Below are 17,376 nucleotides of genomic sequence, written 5' to 3'. Positions count from 1 at the left end.
GCTTGCTAGCTTTTTTGGAAAGTTTAATGTGCTGTTAGAAGGATTTAGGGACAGTGAAGAATGGGGTTCAGCAGAGCAAAGCCAACTTCTCTTTGCCCTTTCACTGCAGGGCTAAGTGTCTGCCTGCAGATACTGAGACAGACGGCATGTCTGTGGAAAATAATTATTGCACCTGAAAGTAAGAAGAGTGCCCTCAAACACATGTTATATTAAGGCAATCCCCTTACTAACCTTGATTCTACAAAACTGATGTGCACAGAACAATCCAGGCATCTAACCGCTTTATATAAATGACACCTTCAATTAAAATAGTGTCATTTAAGAGTGTATTTATTTATACTGTATTATGCGCTATGGTTAGTGAATGGGATGTGTCACAAACATAAAAATAAAGCAAATATAAAAATCTGAAGATAAACATTTTCTTCACTGCTTTTATAACACATACGATTATATTGGTATTCATTTATGTGGAGTCAATTTTATAAATGTATGAAACACACATTGGGGTTGTTACATTGGTGTAAATAAACAAAAAAAAACCTATAGGAAATACCAACAATCTGCCTCAGGAAATAAATTCAGATCCCAGAAGTCTGAATGATTCTACAAGATGCAGTATGTCGTCATATTCCTCTCAGCTCGGCGCCACAAAAGAAGCCTGGGATGATGTCCCCAAAACTAAAGTAAGACTGTAAAGCAGCGACTCTGAAGAAGATTTGGGGGACATAGTGGATAATCAGCTGAACATGAGCTCCCAGTGTGATGCTATGGTCAAAAGAGCTAATGTATCCTGTGATGCATAAACAGGGGAATCTCAAGTAGAAGTAGAAAGGTCATTTTACCTCCATATTTGGCACTAGTGCAACCATTGCTGGAACACAGTGGTCCAGTTCCACAACTCAAGAAGGATGTTGATAAATTAGAGAGGGTTGAGAGAAGAGCCACAGGAATGAATAAAAGATTAGAAAACATGCCTTATAATGACAAACTCAAAGTGCTCAATCTACTTAGCATAACAAAGGGAAGCTTAAGAAGTGTCCTGATTACAGTCTGTAAGTCCCTACATGTGAAACAAATATTTGATAATGGCTCTTCAATCTAGCAGAGAATGGTATAACCCCTGGCTGAAAGTTGAAGCTGGACAAATTCAGACTAGAAATAAGGCATAGATTTTTAACGGTGAGAGTAATTCACCATTGGAACAATTTACCATGAGTTGTGGTGGTCTCCAGCACTGACAACTTCTTAATTCAAAATGGGATGTTTTTCTAAAAGATATATTCTAGGAATTCTTTGGGGAGGGAAGTTGTATGGCCTGTGTTAGACAGAAGGTCTGACTAAATGATCACAGTAGTCCCTTCTGGTCTTGGAATATCTGAAAATACTTAGAAAAGAACCTGACTCACCAGGTTTTGTGGGTTGCTTCAAACCCCCTTGTTGCAACTGGAACGGAGAGCAGTCAGCAAATTATATGAAAATTGATTTTGGTATGTGACTCAAACATAGGATTGAAAGGGATCTCCCAGGTCATTGAGTCCAGTCCATGCTGTTGCAGGCAACTCCATCATACAATCCCATTCATAAACTTATCAAAGCTCCATTTTACAACTAGTTAGGTTATTCATCTCCACTATTCTCATTAGGAGGTTGTTCCAGAACCACACTCCATTGATAGTTAGAAACCTTCTAATTTCTACCCTGAATTTGTTCATGGCCAGTTCATTCCCATTTGTTCTTGTGCCAACATTGTCCTTTAACTTAAATAGCTTTTCATACCCCCTGATGTATTTATAGAAAGCAATCGTGACCCCACTCAGCCTTTGTTTTGCTAGGCTAAACAAACCAACATCTCTTAGTCTCCTTGAGCGAAATAGGCCCTCCATTTCCTTGATCATCCTTCGTTTTACATCATTTGTAAACAAAAATATCACAAAGTGGGCATACTCAAAACAGAGCATATTTTAAAATTCTTATCAAGTTTCCTCATTACCAAAGATATTTTTTTAAGCAGGAGCTTTGTCTGTCCTTAACAGACACAAACTTCAATTTGATCTCACAGTGAAAAACATAATGATGATTGGTACATAATTCATTTTTATGAAAAAAAAACAGTCACACACATAGGATGTTGATCACACTGCAAGATTAAGCAGAAGGAAAAGCTAGGATGTGATGGGGAAAGCCCTCCTTGAAGCACAAATATAGATAATGCATTACATTATGGCTGTTAAGCCATGGAGAATATTGGGGGGGAGGCAGTGAGGAAGAATTGTGCTGCAGTTCACTCAGAATTCCTTTTTCTACTCAAGTTAGCTCATGCTGCTGCTGCAAAAGCAGTTCAATCACCCTTTGAAAGGAAGTGATGGGCATTCCTCTCTCAACTGGCCCAGTTCTGACAGGTAGTGATAGAGTCCCTCTCTCTCTTCCCACTGCTGAAGCTAGAAACACTTCCAGCACTATCCAGGAAGAGTGGCTTCAGCTACCCCACAGGTCTGTGCCCAATGCCAGCATAGGGACAGAATGGAGGGTGGAAGGCACCATGTTACATCTCTCCTGTGCACTTGCATAAGGCTACACACAAGCTGGCCGGCACATACTTGATAATGGTATCTTCTTTATTCAAGGGTTTTTTAAAACCTTAATTTTATACCATGTTAATTCTTCGTACATATTTTTCTAAGAATTACACACTAGAAAAGTGTTTGTTTGGAAAGAAAACTGCACACACTGTTCAGAATGTGTATTCATGGGAAAATGTATCTGTAGTTCTCAAAACTATTGATGTCTCATTAAGGACAGTCTGTCTTTGCAGATTGCTAGGGTCCAGTCTTACACTTTTACCAATGGACCGTACTACTGAAGATTGTACAGAACACTCTGGTAAAGTAGAAGACAAAGAGAGACCCAAAAATAAAAGTGACACTGAGGACATTAGTTACCTGTGAAAAATACAGCACTGCAAAGGAAGAGCTCCTGTCAATTTTCGAGATAAAAAGTGGCAGGTCAAAGTCAATCTGGTTTCTAACAATGAATTGTCAAGTTTCAGTCACCTTGCCAGCAGTGTGGTTAATAGAAATTATTTATTACAGTATATTGAGAAAATAGTAGTAAAAGTCAACTAAAACTAGGATTTATTATGGCTACATTTTTAGTCTCTGTTAATAAAAGAAAAAAATATATAAACAGATGGCTCAACATATGCAGCTTATAAAACAAATCAATTAAAATAAGGAACATGATTTTCATTACCATTATAACACCTAATATTTTTAGGGGAAAACTCCCTGGCTATTGAATTAACAGTGCTAAGACAGCAGGCATTTAAAATGAAAAAATAAAGCATTTAAGCTAGGTTGTTGTTGGTATATCCAGCACACACACGTTAAAGAGAACAGGGGCATTGAAAAATCAAGAATATTTTTGTGAAATGAAACAAAAACAATACTATGTGATTTACCACATACATTCTGCAAGCATAAATAGCCAGACATATTGCCCAGCATGAAAAGCTTACAGTTCTGTACATAAAACACAAGAGATACAATAATTGAGTATCCACTCTCTGAACTAGTAGGCCCTACTCTTTTGTATCTGCCCTTAGATACATATAGATACAGATACAGTGGTTTTTAATTTTTTTTAGGCCACATAACCCTTTCCAAATAATATAGTCTACTGTGTACTGCCATCTGAGATAGGGTCATAATATACCTATGATTAAATTGCTAAATTTCACTAAATAAAATATGCCATTACAGGATTTGTCTTATATACCCCCTTGTTGAGAGCTAATGTACTCCAGTTTGAAAACCATTGAACCAACTTTATTGTGGAGTTTTCTTGTTGTTGCTCTTTTTCTTACAACACAACTATTACAAAGTTTAGACCAAATTTATTGAAGTGTCTTGAAAACACACTTTATTGCTGAGCTGGATGGACAGAAGTGCATCTTTCTAAAACATTGACAAAATGCTGAATTCAACTGTCCGATTTTACTTCCACAATTTAACACCATTTTGATTAAATGAACTCTGACATCATCTCCTTTTGAATGTTGATTTGGGGTAGAAATCTGGATCTTCAATATCAAATGCTTGAAGTGAACAAAAGAGCTTTAGGATTACAATCTGTCAGCCAAATTCCAGCCTCCTCCTCTTGTTTTCAGCTCGACCACCGACCTTTGTATTTAGAATTAATCATATTTGTTAAGCAATGGAGAGATTCCCTAGATTCTCTTAATCCATTTTTTGTTTTGTTCTTGTGTGGCTCCAATTCTTTGTTCCTATTTAGCTTAAACTAGATTAACCCCAATGGTTAGAGCACTCAACTTGCATGTGAGAGACCCAACTTCAATTCCCCTCTCTGCCTCGTACAGAGATGGGATATGAACTTCAGTTTCCCACATTGCAGGAGAATGCCCTTACTACAGGGCTAAAGGTTTCAAAGGCAGACTGCCTCCTCCAGTGGGTTGGGCCTCTCTGATTCTCTCCTGTTGAAACTGTTCCCTTTTTATATAAATAAGTAAATAGGCATTGGAGCAGGGACTTGATCTTGGGTCTCCCAAATTCTAGGTTAGTGCCCTAAGCACCGGTTTTTATAAAGTAGTTCTCACTCTTTCCTTGACCCAATGACTATTCATTGTCATTATGAATTACTATGAAGTGCCACTATGGATTTAATGTAAAAATAATAAGATTTGAGTGCCGGATGCTTAAAAGGCCAGAAGCCCAGGGCCAGTGCAAAAATACAAGTACAATGGTGCACTTAATTTCATACTTAATCATCATGGCATTTGCAAATTTGATATTTGCATGGGCAAATTGCCCCTGAGATGCCTAAGGGTACGTCTACACTACGGGATTATTCCGATTTTACATAAACCGGTTTTATAAAACAGATTGTATAAAGTCGAGTGCACACGGCCACCCTAAGCACATTATTCGACGGCGTGCGTCCATGGTCCGAGGCTAGCATCGATTTCTGGAGCGTTGCACTGTGGGTAGCTATCCGTAGCTATCCCATAGTTCCCGCAGTCTCCCCCGCCCCTTGGAATTCTGGGTTGAGATCCCAGTGCCTGATGGGGCAAAAATCATTGTCGCGGGTGGTTCTGGGTATAGCCTCACTCCTCCCTTCGTGAAAGCAGCAGACAACCATTTCGCACCTTTTTTCCTGGGTGAACTGTGCAAACGCCATAGCACAGCAAGCATGGACCCTGCTCAGATCAATACCGCAATAGTGGACGTTGTAAACACCTCGCGCATTCTCGTGCAGTCTATGCTGAACCGGGACCTGCAAAGCCAGGTGAGGAGGAGGCGGCGGCTACGGCAGCGCGGCAACGAGAGTGATGAGGACATGGACACAGAATTATCTCAAACCGCGGGTCCCTGCACTTTGGAGATCCTGCTGGTAATGGGGCAGGTTCTAGCCATTGAATGCCGATTTTGGGCCCGGGAAACAAGCACAGACTGGTGGGACCTCATAGTTTTGCAGGTGTGGGACGATTCCCAGTGGCTGCGAAACTTTCGCATACATAAGGGCACTTTCATGGAACTTTGTGACTTGCTTTCCCCTGCCCTGAAACGCCATAATACCAAGATGAGAGCAGCCCTCACAGTGGAGAAGCGAGTGGCAATAGCCCTCTGGAAGCTTGCAACGCTAGACAGCTACCGGTCAGTCGGGAATCAATTTGGAGTGGGAAAATCTACTGTGGGGGCTGCTGTGATGCAAGTAGCCAAAGCAATCATTAAGCTGCTGCTACGAAAGGTTGTGACTCTGGGAAACATGCAGGTCATAGTGAATGGCTTTGCTGCAATGGCATTCCCTAACTGTCAGGGGGCAATAGAGGGAACCCATATCCCTATTTTGGCACCGGAGCACCAGGGCACCCAGTACATAAACCACAAGGGGTACTTTTCAATGGTGCTGCAAGCACTGGTGGATCACAAGGGACGTCTCACCAACGTCCATGTGGGATGGCCAGGAAGGGTTCATGACGCTCGCGTCTTCAGAAGCACTGCTCTGTTTAAACTGCTGCAGCAAGGGAATTACTTCCCAGACCAGAAAATAACAGTTGGGGATGTTGAAATGCCTAGAGTTATCCTGGGGGACCCAGCCTACCCCTTGATGCCATGGCTCATGAAGCCATACACAGGCAGCCTGGACCGTGGTCAGGAGCTGTTCAATTACAGGCTAAGCAAGTGCAGGATGGTGGTATAATGTGCATTTGGCCGTTTAAAGGCGCGCTGGCGCACATTACTGACTCGCTTAGACCTCAGCCAGACCAGTGTCCCCTTTGTTATTGCTGCTTGCTGTGTGCTCCACAATCTCTGTGAGAGTAAGGGGGAGACCTTCATGGCAGGGTGGGAGGCTGAGGCAAATCACTTGGCCGCTGATTACACACAGCCTTACACCAGGGCGATTAGAAGAGCACACCAGGAAGTGGTGCACATCAGAGAAGCTTTGAAAACGAGTTTCATCATGGGCCAAGGTACGGTGTGACTGCTGTGTTCGTTTCCCCTTGATGAACGCCCTCCCTTTATTGACTCCTTCCCTGTAAGCAACCCACCCTCCCCCTTCGATTACAGCTTGCTTAAGGAAATAAAGTCTCTATCATTTAAAAATCATGTATTCATTATGAAAAAGTAATTATAAAAAGAGGCAGAGAACTGACAAGGTATCCCGGGTGTGGTTTGGGAGGAGCATAGGAGGGAAAGAAAAGGCCATTAAATACATTTCAATATAATGACAGCCTCTTGGTTGGACTGTCCACTGGGGTGGAGTGGGCAGGTGCACGAAGCCTTCCCCCACGCGTTCTTACATGTCTGGGTGAGGAAGATATGGAACATGGTGAGTGGTGAGGGTGGTTACACAGGGGCTGCAGTGGCACTCTGTGACCCCGCTGCTCTTCCTGAAGATCCACCAGACGTCGGAGGATATCAGTTTGATCACGCAGCAGCTCCAGCGTTGCATCCCGCCACCCCTGGTCTTCCTGCCTACACCTCTGATCTTCCTGCCGCCACCTCTCATCTCGAGCATCTCTCCTATCCTCACGTTCGTCCCTTCTGTCCTCACGTTGGTCCCTCCTGTCCTCACGTTCACTGGCATCTTTCCTGTACTTTGCTACCACGTCCTTCCACTCATTCAAATGAGCTCTTTCATTGCGGGTTACTTCCATGATTTCCGAGAACATTTCGTCTTGCGTCTTCTTTTTCCTCCGCCTTATCTGAGAGAGCCTTCGGGATGGAGTAGGGAGGCTTGAAAAATGTGCAGCTGCATGAGGGAGGGGAAAAAGGGAGAGAAGTATTTAAAAAGATACATTTTACAGAACAATGGTTAAACTCTTTCACAGTGAACAACACTATTCACCTTATATAGCACATGTGATTTCACTACAAGGTCACATTTTGCATCTTAATATTGAGTGCCTGCAGCTCTGGTGTTACAGATCTCACAGACGCAGGTCCGGGCATCAGAATTCAGCTTGCATGCGGCCATGGTAAGCCATTGTCTTTCGGCTTCTCCAGCCTTCATATACACAGTGCCCTCTGATGCTTCTTCCTGTTAACATGCAGCAGCAGAAGCCAACCCCCCCATCCAATTCTCTAGGATGATTGCTTTACCCCTCCCCCCACCGCTTGGCTAGTATCATGGAAGATCACTGCTAATCACCCCCCTTTCCGTCCCCCACCGCGTGGCTGGTAGCTGGGACGATTCCTGCTAGCCAAACGCAAAAAAGCTTAATGTTATCCTTCCTCCCCTCCCCCCGCTTGGCTACGTGCAAGGAAGGATTTCTTTTAAGCAACAGCTCAGTAGGAAAATGGCCATCTCTGTCCCCCCTTAATTAAATTCCTGAATTTCAACCAGGTTACCATGAACGATATCACTCTGCTGAGGATAACAGAGCGAGATAAAGAACGGATGTTTCTTGAATGCCAGCAATCACTGGGACCATACACAGCTATGCTTTGTCATGCAATGATACCCGATTACTTGCTACATGCATGGCGTGATAAAGTGTCCTACCATCGTGGACGGAACAAGGCTGCCTTCCCCAGAAAACTTCTGCAAAGGCTTTTGGAGTACCTCCAGGAGCGCTTCATGGAGATGTCCCTGGAGGATTTCCACTCCATTCCCAGATATGTTAACAAACTTTTCCAGTAACTTTACTGGCCGCGAATGCATCCCAAGCCCTCATGGCAAATCAATCATTAAAAAACGCTTGCTTTTAAACCATGTTTTATATTTACAAAGGTACACTCACCAGAGGTCGCTTCCATGGCTTCACTGTCTGGCCTAGTGGCTTGGGAGGGTTGGGAGGGTAATTCTATCTGAGTCACAAAAAGCTCCTGGCTGTTGGGGCTAACGGAGTGCTGTGTGCTCGCTGCAAGGTCGTCCTCCTCTTTCTCCTCCTCCTCCTCATCTTCCCCCTCCGCAGAATCCTCAGCCATGGTTGAGATTACAACCCCCACCTCAGAATCCATGGACAGGGGTAGGGTAGTGGTGGCGCAGCCCCCTAAAATTGCATGCAGCTCAGCGTAGAAGTGGCATGTTTTCGGCCTTGACCCGGACCTTCCGTTTGCTGATTTGGTTTTCTGGTAGGATTGTCTGAGCTCCTTAACTTTCACTCTGCACTGCACTGAGTCCCTGGTGTGGTCTTTGGCCATCATAGCCTTGGAAACTTTTTCAAATATTTTTTCATTTCGTCTTTTGGAACGGAGTTCTGTTAGCACTGAATCTTCCTCCATATAGCGATCAGATCCAGTACCTCCCGTGCGGTCCATGCTGGAGCTCTTTTTCGATTCTCAGAAGACTGCATTGCTACCTGTGCTGATGAGCTCTGTGTGGTCACCTATGCTGATCACAGCTCCACGCTGGCCAAACAGGAAATGAAATTCAAAAGTTCACGGGGCTTTTCCTGTATACCTGGAGAGTGCATCCGAGTTCAGACTGCTGTCCAGAGCGGTCACAGTGGTGCACTGTGGGATACCGCCCGGAGGCCAATACTGTCGATTTGCGGCCACACTAACCCTAATCCTATGGTAATACCGATTTTAGTGCTACTCCTCTCATCGGGGAGGAGTACAGAAACCAATTTAAAGAGCCCTTTATATCGAGATAAAGGGCCTCGTAGTGTGGACAGGTACAGCGTTAAATCAGTTTAACACGCTAAAATCGGTTTAAACGCATAGTATAGACCAGGCCTGAATGGGATGAATAAGCCCAGTAATAATATTCACTGCCTCTAAGAGGTGGAGGAAATTGTAACACAGTTAAGGTCTCACAAAGCAAACTTGTTATCAAATAGTTGGACTCACTGCACATAATGGAAAGAAGAAATGCAACTGCTGAAGAGAGACATACCATTGTAGCTGTGAATGGAATGTTGTCAATTAGGGAGGATGCCAGAGCAGAGACCCAGAGTACTAAAATGATAGCAACTGCTAGGCGCTGATCCTCGGGAACTACCTAGTTTTAAAAATAAATGAAGTTACAACTCCATTTAAACTGAAAGCTAACTGACATTTTTTTTCAGTTCTAGCAAAAACTTGATATATCTGCATGCTACTAATGGCATAATTGTACAGATTCTTCACTAAATCATCAACAAACTCATTTTTAAAAGGGTGATATGAATATAAAATATTTTTTAAAGCAATAACTGAAGGATTTATGCAAACAATAACTCTACTGAGTCAACAGAAACTTGGGAAAGGAGGCATACAGCAAGTGACATTTCTAACAATCATGTTTATGTTTCATACAAGAAATGTCCTGTGCAGCTATAATTATATAGCTTTTTTTCCCCTGTACATTATCTCCCCCACCTTTTTTACTAGTGAATTAAAACTACAGAAAAAAAGACATACTCTTTAGATAAGATCATATATTCTGGCTTTGGAGAGGGATACATGATGTATATTGAAGACCATTCACACTGAAGGGTGAAATGCACCCATTGCACATCTGATGCAGGAATACAACCCTTCACATATCCTTCAATCTGCAATGATTAGTCAGTATATTTATTAAAGCAATATAAATATTTCTCTATCTTGGGAATGAAACAACTGTAAACATTGAAATGTACCTTTATTAACAAAGCTGTCTGTTCTCCTATATAATCTATTAAATGAAGATGAGCCAAAGCCTAAAAGAGAGAAATTTGGATCAACCAATAGTATGTGAGCAAATATGCAGTTGAAATAAATATTTTAAAGTTAATTAAAACAAAGCCAACACAGGTATTTTCTCTCAAAAATGTGTCAATATTCACCCTATGTAAGGTACACATGACAGCTGGGCAAGCTAAGGAGAACAGTAGAAATGTCAACAGAGCCACATTATTTGTGGAATGTTGTTGCATTTGAAATGTCACCCATATTCTCTAAAGGGAATGTACAGCACAGATCTCATCTCCAATAACAGCACCACTCTGAGGTTTAAAGTTTCCCTTCTTCTGGAGTGGATGCATTTTGTTTGAATACTTGAGTGCAAATTATTTTAAACCTAAAGAAACCTAGATAGATATGAACAAAGAACCTAGAGCAAATATTTCAAACTTTGGACAGTTCAGGTCAGGGGCTGAAGTTTGTGGCTTATTTCCAGCAAAGAAAGAAAAGAGGGAAAAGAAAGAAAAAAAAGAAAAAGAAAAATGAAAAAGAAAGAATTTCTGTAAAATAGCTGGACTCAGAACCCAAAAATCAATCACGTTCTCAGCTACTGCCAAGAAACACATAGTGCAAGTCAAGGAGGTAGCATATGGAGATGCAAAGTTACATGAAGTTCACTTTTGCATTTTTCCAGTCCAAGGACTCTTGTATGTAGGGCTGCTCTAATTTACACGGGCTGCTGACAGTTTCAAGGGATGAAACCTCATCCAGGAATTGATGCTGTCAAGGCTGATTTCCCATACTAGCACTTCAAGTGCAGAAGGTGGGGGCCCGCAAGGATTCTAAAAATTAATACCGGCCACTCCAGGCTCGTATTAAACTCCCAAGGTTACAGCTTTTTTCTGACCTTGGATGGGTAGATGCTGCCACCACCCACGTGCAAAAACTGCTTTGAGAACCCAGGAAGGCACACTTGAGGGTACCCCACAGGAAGGAATTCCCAAGTCCTTTCACCCCCCTCCCCTCCCCAGGGAAGAGCTAAGAAAGAAAACAAAGGAAATCAGCTGCTGCCACCAGCTAATTAAACAACATATGCACCAACCTCTTAGGACACAAAAATTCAATCCTGTTCTTAAAAAAAGGTAAATTTTATTTAAAAAAAAAAGAAAGAAAGAAAATATATTTGGAACTTAGCCTTTTTGCTAGATTTAAAAAAAAAAAACAATTACATCAAGACAGCTCTCTTGAGGTCCAGCTTAAAGGTTACAAGCAAAACAAAAACACCTGGGGTTAGACCAGAGGAGTCCATAAACCATAAAGAAGTAAACAGAGATAAACCTAATTGTGCCTTCATAGACATTTCCTGATCTACTTACATATCTGGGGTTTTAAATGAGTATTTCTAGATATGATTTTTTCATACCTGGCCCAAAGGTTTTTACAGCATCACTGCTCTGTCCCCCTCTCTCCAGAGAACACCACAGTCAGACAAAGGGGAAGGGGTTTTCCTCCTCCCAATTTCAATAAATTCTAACCTTCCCATTGACCCTTTCGGTCAGGTGCCCACTCCCTTCCTTTTACCTATGCAGGGAGACTTTTTAACCCTATTACAGGTAAAGCAAGTAGAGAACAATACCAAAAGGGATTTAGAGCTAACTGGCTGGCTGGGTGTCCAAAAAAGAGAGCTATCCCCCTCCTTTCATTTATCACAGATGCAGCATAGGGATGCCTTGCCCATACCACTATATTGGTGTAGGGAGTGTGGTGTGGGAACTTCTACACTGGTTCTATGGCAGCAGAGGAATCCCATCTCTCTCACATTATAATTATCCTCTGACTATCTATCCACCAGCTCTGGATCAAGATTCTGCTGGCAGAACAGCACAAAGTGGTCACATTATACCCTAGATCTGAATGTAAATGTTAAAGAAAAAAAATTCTTCTTTATTTACTCCATCAGTCCAGACCAGACTATTGAACCACATAGTCTATGGCAGAGGTAGAGAAATTCGGACCCCACCAAGTGAGAATACTAATAACTCAAAACAAATAAAATCAGTGTTCTAAACTTCATTCTCTACTGCCTAGATCTCAGTTAGGGATGCTCAGGTCATCACACTGAATGTTTCGTTTCCAGTTTTTTATTAGGGGCCAACTCCTATCTTCAACTTTCCCCAAACTCTTCCCCTTTTCCCAGACCCTAAGCTCAGTTCTCACCTCTTAGCTCTGCTCAGCACAGAAGAGGAGGGCGAGCATTGAAGAGAAAATTATGGGCCCCTGATTCTGCACTGGCCTGGTCCCAGCATGATTTAGAACAGTCATGAGGCTGCTCTAACTTATGCCATTGTGAGCAGTCAGCATAATGAAGCAGACCCCTGACTTGTCACCTCCCTCTCCAGAATGTCCATAATGAGATTGAGGTGCACTTTTGAGGATCTCATCTCAAGGTTCAGCAGCTCTATTAATACAAATTTTGTTACCTAATGTTGATGGCCTGTCTGTTACAAATACAAATTTCCTACTTTTTCATAGCTTCTGAGAATTGCTGGCAGCTCCAAAGAGCTTAGCCTCTTATAATTGTTTTCCTGTGCTAAACTAAGCAACAACAGAGCAGTCATCTGAAGCTTCTTCAGGTACATTTCTTACTACACCCTCAAACTCCAGCTGCTCAGGTGGGTTATTGAACAAAAAGAGTACACGAAGGTCACAGGGGAAAGAGGGCAGGCACCACATGCCAGTGATATGAGAGGCACAGGACACATAAAATTGAGATGACCCTGAGAGAACAACCAATTCTCTCAAAGTCAACAGAACTCTCAGTCTGAGTACCTCTACTCTTTTATTTTACTCTCTCCAGTCCCCTATTGAATCAGCATGGACAATATAGCTTTGAATATGAGCAACTGGGAGTCAAACACAGCGCTGTCAGACCGGAAGGCTACAAAAAGGTGCTGCACCTACTGTAACACAGCTGAGCCAGAGATATTAGTGTGGTTCAGCTGGCAGCAGTGTTTCCTTCTGAGTCAGGAGGTTTAACATTCAAATTCCAAATAGGAAGTTAGGCTCAAACCTAATGTCCATGTTTTTGTGTGGTACTAGGGAGAATGACACTGCAATGACAGGGGAATTGTCTTTCAGTTATTAGGTCTATCTCTAGTGTCATTCCTGGTGGAAGGTCACAATATCATGGCACTCCTGAAAAAGAATTGAGGATAATTGTAGTGTCCTACCTAGTAAGTCCCTTGCGTTAAAGATGAGTTAGAATATCTAGAGCAATACTGTGCTGTACATTAATTACACGGGTACAAAGAGAAAAATTGTACTTTTAGTCTAGATTACATTTACTTTAGAAAAAGAGAGAATAAATACAGAGGGAGAGAGGGAAAGGGAGAGGATGCACAGTGATTCCTATATAATGCTCTGCATTTGAAATGAAAAACAAAATGGCTGCTATCTCACTGCTGACCCTGGAAGAGGGAAGAATCGCTTCTGCATTTAATGTTGCAGTACCCAGGAAACAGATTACTATGTCTTTCAGTTAAATTCCTCCATACACTATACAAACACCAGACAGGAATCTTTAATCTAAAGAAAACCGACAAAGAGTCCTGTGGCACCTTATAGACTAACAGACGTACTGGAGCATAAGCTTTTGCAGGTGAAAGCTCATGCTCCAATACGTCTGTTAGTCTATAAGGTGCCACAGGACTCTTTGTCGCTTTTTACAGATCCAGACTAACACAGCTACCCCTCTGATACTTAATCTAAAGAAAAAACTCTTTTGCTGGAAAATTCAAAACTATTAAACATTTGTATTAATTTTTTAAAACATATCTAAATTTGGTTTCTACTTGAGTGTCCCTTTAAAAGTTTCATATTTTTAACAAAATGTACAGAGTAGCAATAACATTAATGATATTTGAGCTTTTCCTCCATGTAGCGAAGAGGCGTGGCCGCCCTCAGAGATTGACAGTTAGGGGCAACAAGCCGCCCCCTGCTGAGCAGAACCAGGAAGGCCACTGTATCCACACCAGAAGCAGAGGGGAAGGACAGGAACAGAAAGTATAAAAGGTGGACCCTGTAGCTCAGTTGAGAGGTAGCTAACAAAGGAGATGGACACGTTCTCCCCACTGTGGATGCAGGAGCCTGCAGAAGACTTCTGATGTCCCAAGGAGGGCCCCAAGCTACCCATATGTCCAGACACGCTGGATGCTGAGGAATTGCTGGGACTGCCACTTGCAGTGTACCCTGGGGAAATGGACGATGACCCTTGGAAGGTACACCCTAGGGGGAGTATAGGAAGTGCCCCAGGGGCAGCCAACCCAAGTCTGGCTGCAGCGCTGCCAGAGATTAGGTCAGCATGTTATGGTCAGGATCCCTGATGACCCAGTGGCAGACCACTCTGCCGCTGTTAGGGCCCTAGGCTGGGCGTTGGGCAGGCCTACATCCCCCCTGCTACTCCTTCCCTGGGGTGGCAGTACTCCACACTCCTTAGGTCAGGAGACCTGCACTTGCTGGGGCACTCACCCCTTGCCAGAGCCCCCTAGATTGTACTTGGTGCCATGTCCTGCTCCAGGGCCTGGGCCTCTGAACTGTTCACTTCTCTACCCTGCGTGAGGGTTTGAGTCCTAGAGACAGCTAATTTCCCCTTATTCAGACTGCCATTGCAGATGCGTGACAGTGAAGAGGTGTGGCCCCCCTCAGGGATTGACAGTGAGGGGCGGCCACGCAAGCCTACACACCTACACTCCAATAATACCCATTTCAAAAATAAACTTCTCAGCATTTAGCTATCAGCAACAGAGCTGTCTCCCCAATTTTTGTAAGTGGAAGAGTTAAAATGTGGTTGCCACTTTTCCAAGGAGCATTTCATCGGTCCCAGTTTGTTTCATGAATTAATGACAGTATAGCTCCAGAGAGCCTGAAGAAATGTTGTTTTGTTAATCATTCTTCCAAAACCCACCAGTGACTAGAGAAACTATAAAAAAAAATTTCAGGGAATTATATCAATAGGAACGGCAAATTTTCAGTAAATGGCAAAACTGCTTTCAACATGGTTTACTACATTATATTATAGCAACATTGTACTCAAATAAAAACATCTAAACTCAAGCTAAAACAGTAAATCAGAGAATGTGACTTAACATAAAATGCTAGCACCATAAAACTATGGTGACTTCAGTAGGGATTCCCAGTCCTGCCTAATACATTTCAGGATAGCATTAGAAACTGCATGTGTGAGAGTGTATGTGAATGGATGCACTAGGTCACAATAGATGAACGAGTGGGGGGCTGAACTCCATTAAGCTGATTGCAACCTTTCCAATGATCAGAGCCTCCAATAATCTTTCAGGAGTTTACTAGGTTCTGAACTCCTTATTTGTGTATTAAACAGAACTAGATGACTTATTCATGGGAAAAATCTGCTGCAAATTTAGCCCATTTTTCTGTTGATGAATTGATCATAAATGAATTCAGATATACACATCTATTTGCTATTTATAGTTATTTGCTTATGCAAACAAATGTCAAATTATGAGTTGTTTATAAACTGCTCTTTTTGACTATTCACTGTGTGAGACTGTTCACCTAAGTCAGATCCTGGCCTTATTTGTGCAACATGATTGGAAGATTGAAACTTTTAAAACAGAATAATGACTAGTGAATAATGAGTATTCTTGTGCATGCACAAATACCCTTGTTTGCATGTGAATGTGGGTATTCATGCAAAGATCACCCATTCTCCAAACATTTGTGCCAACCCAAAACAAAAATTTCACATCAACATTCTGAAGTAGTGAACCAAATGGGACTCAAATGTGATTGAATCAACCAGCCATTCAGAAATTGAACGCACAAACAACGTATTAAACTATTCAAGCCTCACTTGCATTCAATGTTTTAACGATGATTTTCAGTATTTGAAATTTGTCTTGTGTGCTAGATCGCACAAACAGCTTTCAAACAAATCTCATTTGAAACTTCTTAGACGAGCCATTTTGTAGGCAGGATGTGGGGAAAAGTGAGATAACTTCAAACTACGACTAACTCCTGTTTTTTCTAAGGCTTGTCTAAATAACTTTAAACTTGGTTAAAAAATAATTGTCTGCTCACATGGAACGCACATGCCAAGTTTGAAACTAAACCTCTCCTTATTGGAAATTATGGAAGGGGACAAAATCCAGGATATAATGAAAAGTGAGACTTCACTCCAGAGCAGTTCTCCACATTCCATAATTCTGTTTTCTGTTATTATAACTGAACTATTAGGAGAAATATTACAGAGCTTTCACCCCCTTCTTGTGCGAGTCCTCTATTCAGGATAATGCTTGCCCCCATTATTCAAGTCCTTCTTGCAATTCTAACTGTCCAGATTATAGAAAGCACTGATTAAAAATAAAGAGGACTAAGTGCATTTTTGTCTTAATTCTTCTTACCTCCATTAGAACAAACAGTGCGGCAAAGAAAAGAAGTGTTGCCCATTCCACTCTGTTTAGTATCATCTCAAAATCATGGATGTCAGCTAACACCAGTAGCCAAATAGCTCCCAACATTGCAATCCACCCTGCATTAAAAAAGGAGAACAGGGAATGTTTGTTACATGTTCTAGATTTGTCTAAGATGCACATTTATTTTTCTAAGGACATAAAATATACAGTAACACTTTCATGTAAACATTTTCTGACCTATTTTTTTGTGCTGACTGTGTAGCAAGGAAATTTCACAAATCTCTTTTACAAGAATATGTTCTAGTTTTATGTAGAAATAGAAACCTTGTACAAATGTAGCAGGAGATCCACGTTTGATTAACAACCTTATGCTGTTGGGGCCAGCATTTTCTGGAAGTGCTGAGGAATCAACAAGTATGTTGAGGTTTTAGCAAGAAGAAGCATCTTGTGCTGCTGAAAAAATCCACTGGGTTTGCTTCACAAATAAAATTCCATCTGATTAGGGTAGGCACTGAAAGGCATTCTCTGTCCAGTCCTCCTCAGGCAGTACACTGGTGGCTGCTATATAGGACCTCCAGGATATTTTGGCTACAGGTTAAACTGAGGAAAGGAAGGCTATTCCAGGATATGAGGGTTCTCTCTTAAAAACAGTGATATACTATGTATACATAGAGTATGCATGTACTGACATTTACATATATACTGTATGTAAATATTATTAATACAGTTAGACAGACAAAGTGGGTGAGGTAATCTCTTTTACTGGACCAACTTCTGTTTGTGAGAGAGAAAAACTTTCAAGCTTTCTCACCAAC

General features: G+C 41.9%; 2 protein-coding genes across 2 annotated transcripts in view; both read right to left on the bottom strand.

The window, feature by feature from the left end:
- Positions 1 to 17,376, bottom strand: part of OCA2 (OCA2 melanosomal transmembrane protein) — a 301,354-nt gene that overhangs the window by 88,714 nt on the left and 195,264 nt on the right. The window contains exons 18-20 of the mRNA XM_050932081.1: positions 16,550 to 16,677; positions 10,091 to 10,150; positions 9,364 to 9,468 (exon numbers count right to left, since the gene is read on the bottom strand). Coding sequence (XP_050788038.1) covers positions 9,364 to 9,468; positions 10,091 to 10,150; positions 16,550 to 16,677 — 293 coding nt within the window. The remainder of the gene's footprint in view (positions 1 to 9,363; positions 9,469 to 10,090; positions 10,151 to 16,549; positions 16,678 to 17,376) is intronic.
- On the bottom strand, positions 6,598 to 8,287 carry LOC127039047 (trichohyalin-like). The gene is made up of 2 exons (XM_050932169.1): positions 8,264 to 8,287; positions 6,598 to 7,272 (listed from the first exon to the last, which is right to left on the bottom strand). The coding sequence occupies exons 1-2, from the start codon at positions 8,277 to 8,279 to the stop codon at positions 6,737 to 6,739; spliced, it is 552 nt and encodes a 183-aa protein (XP_050788126.1). The 5' UTR covers positions 8,280 to 8,287; the 3' UTR covers positions 6,598 to 6,736.

This window comes from Gopherus flavomarginatus, chromosome 1 (assembly GCF_025201925.1).
Source record: "Gopherus flavomarginatus isolate rGopFla2 chromosome 1, rGopFla2.mat.asm, whole genome shotgun sequence".
NCBI classification, from domain to species: domain Eukaryota; kingdom Metazoa; phylum Chordata; order Testudines; family Testudinidae; genus Gopherus; species Gopherus flavomarginatus.
The sequence above is the reverse complement of the archived record's forward strand: the minus strand, read 5'-3'. Positions and strand labels throughout refer to the sequence as shown.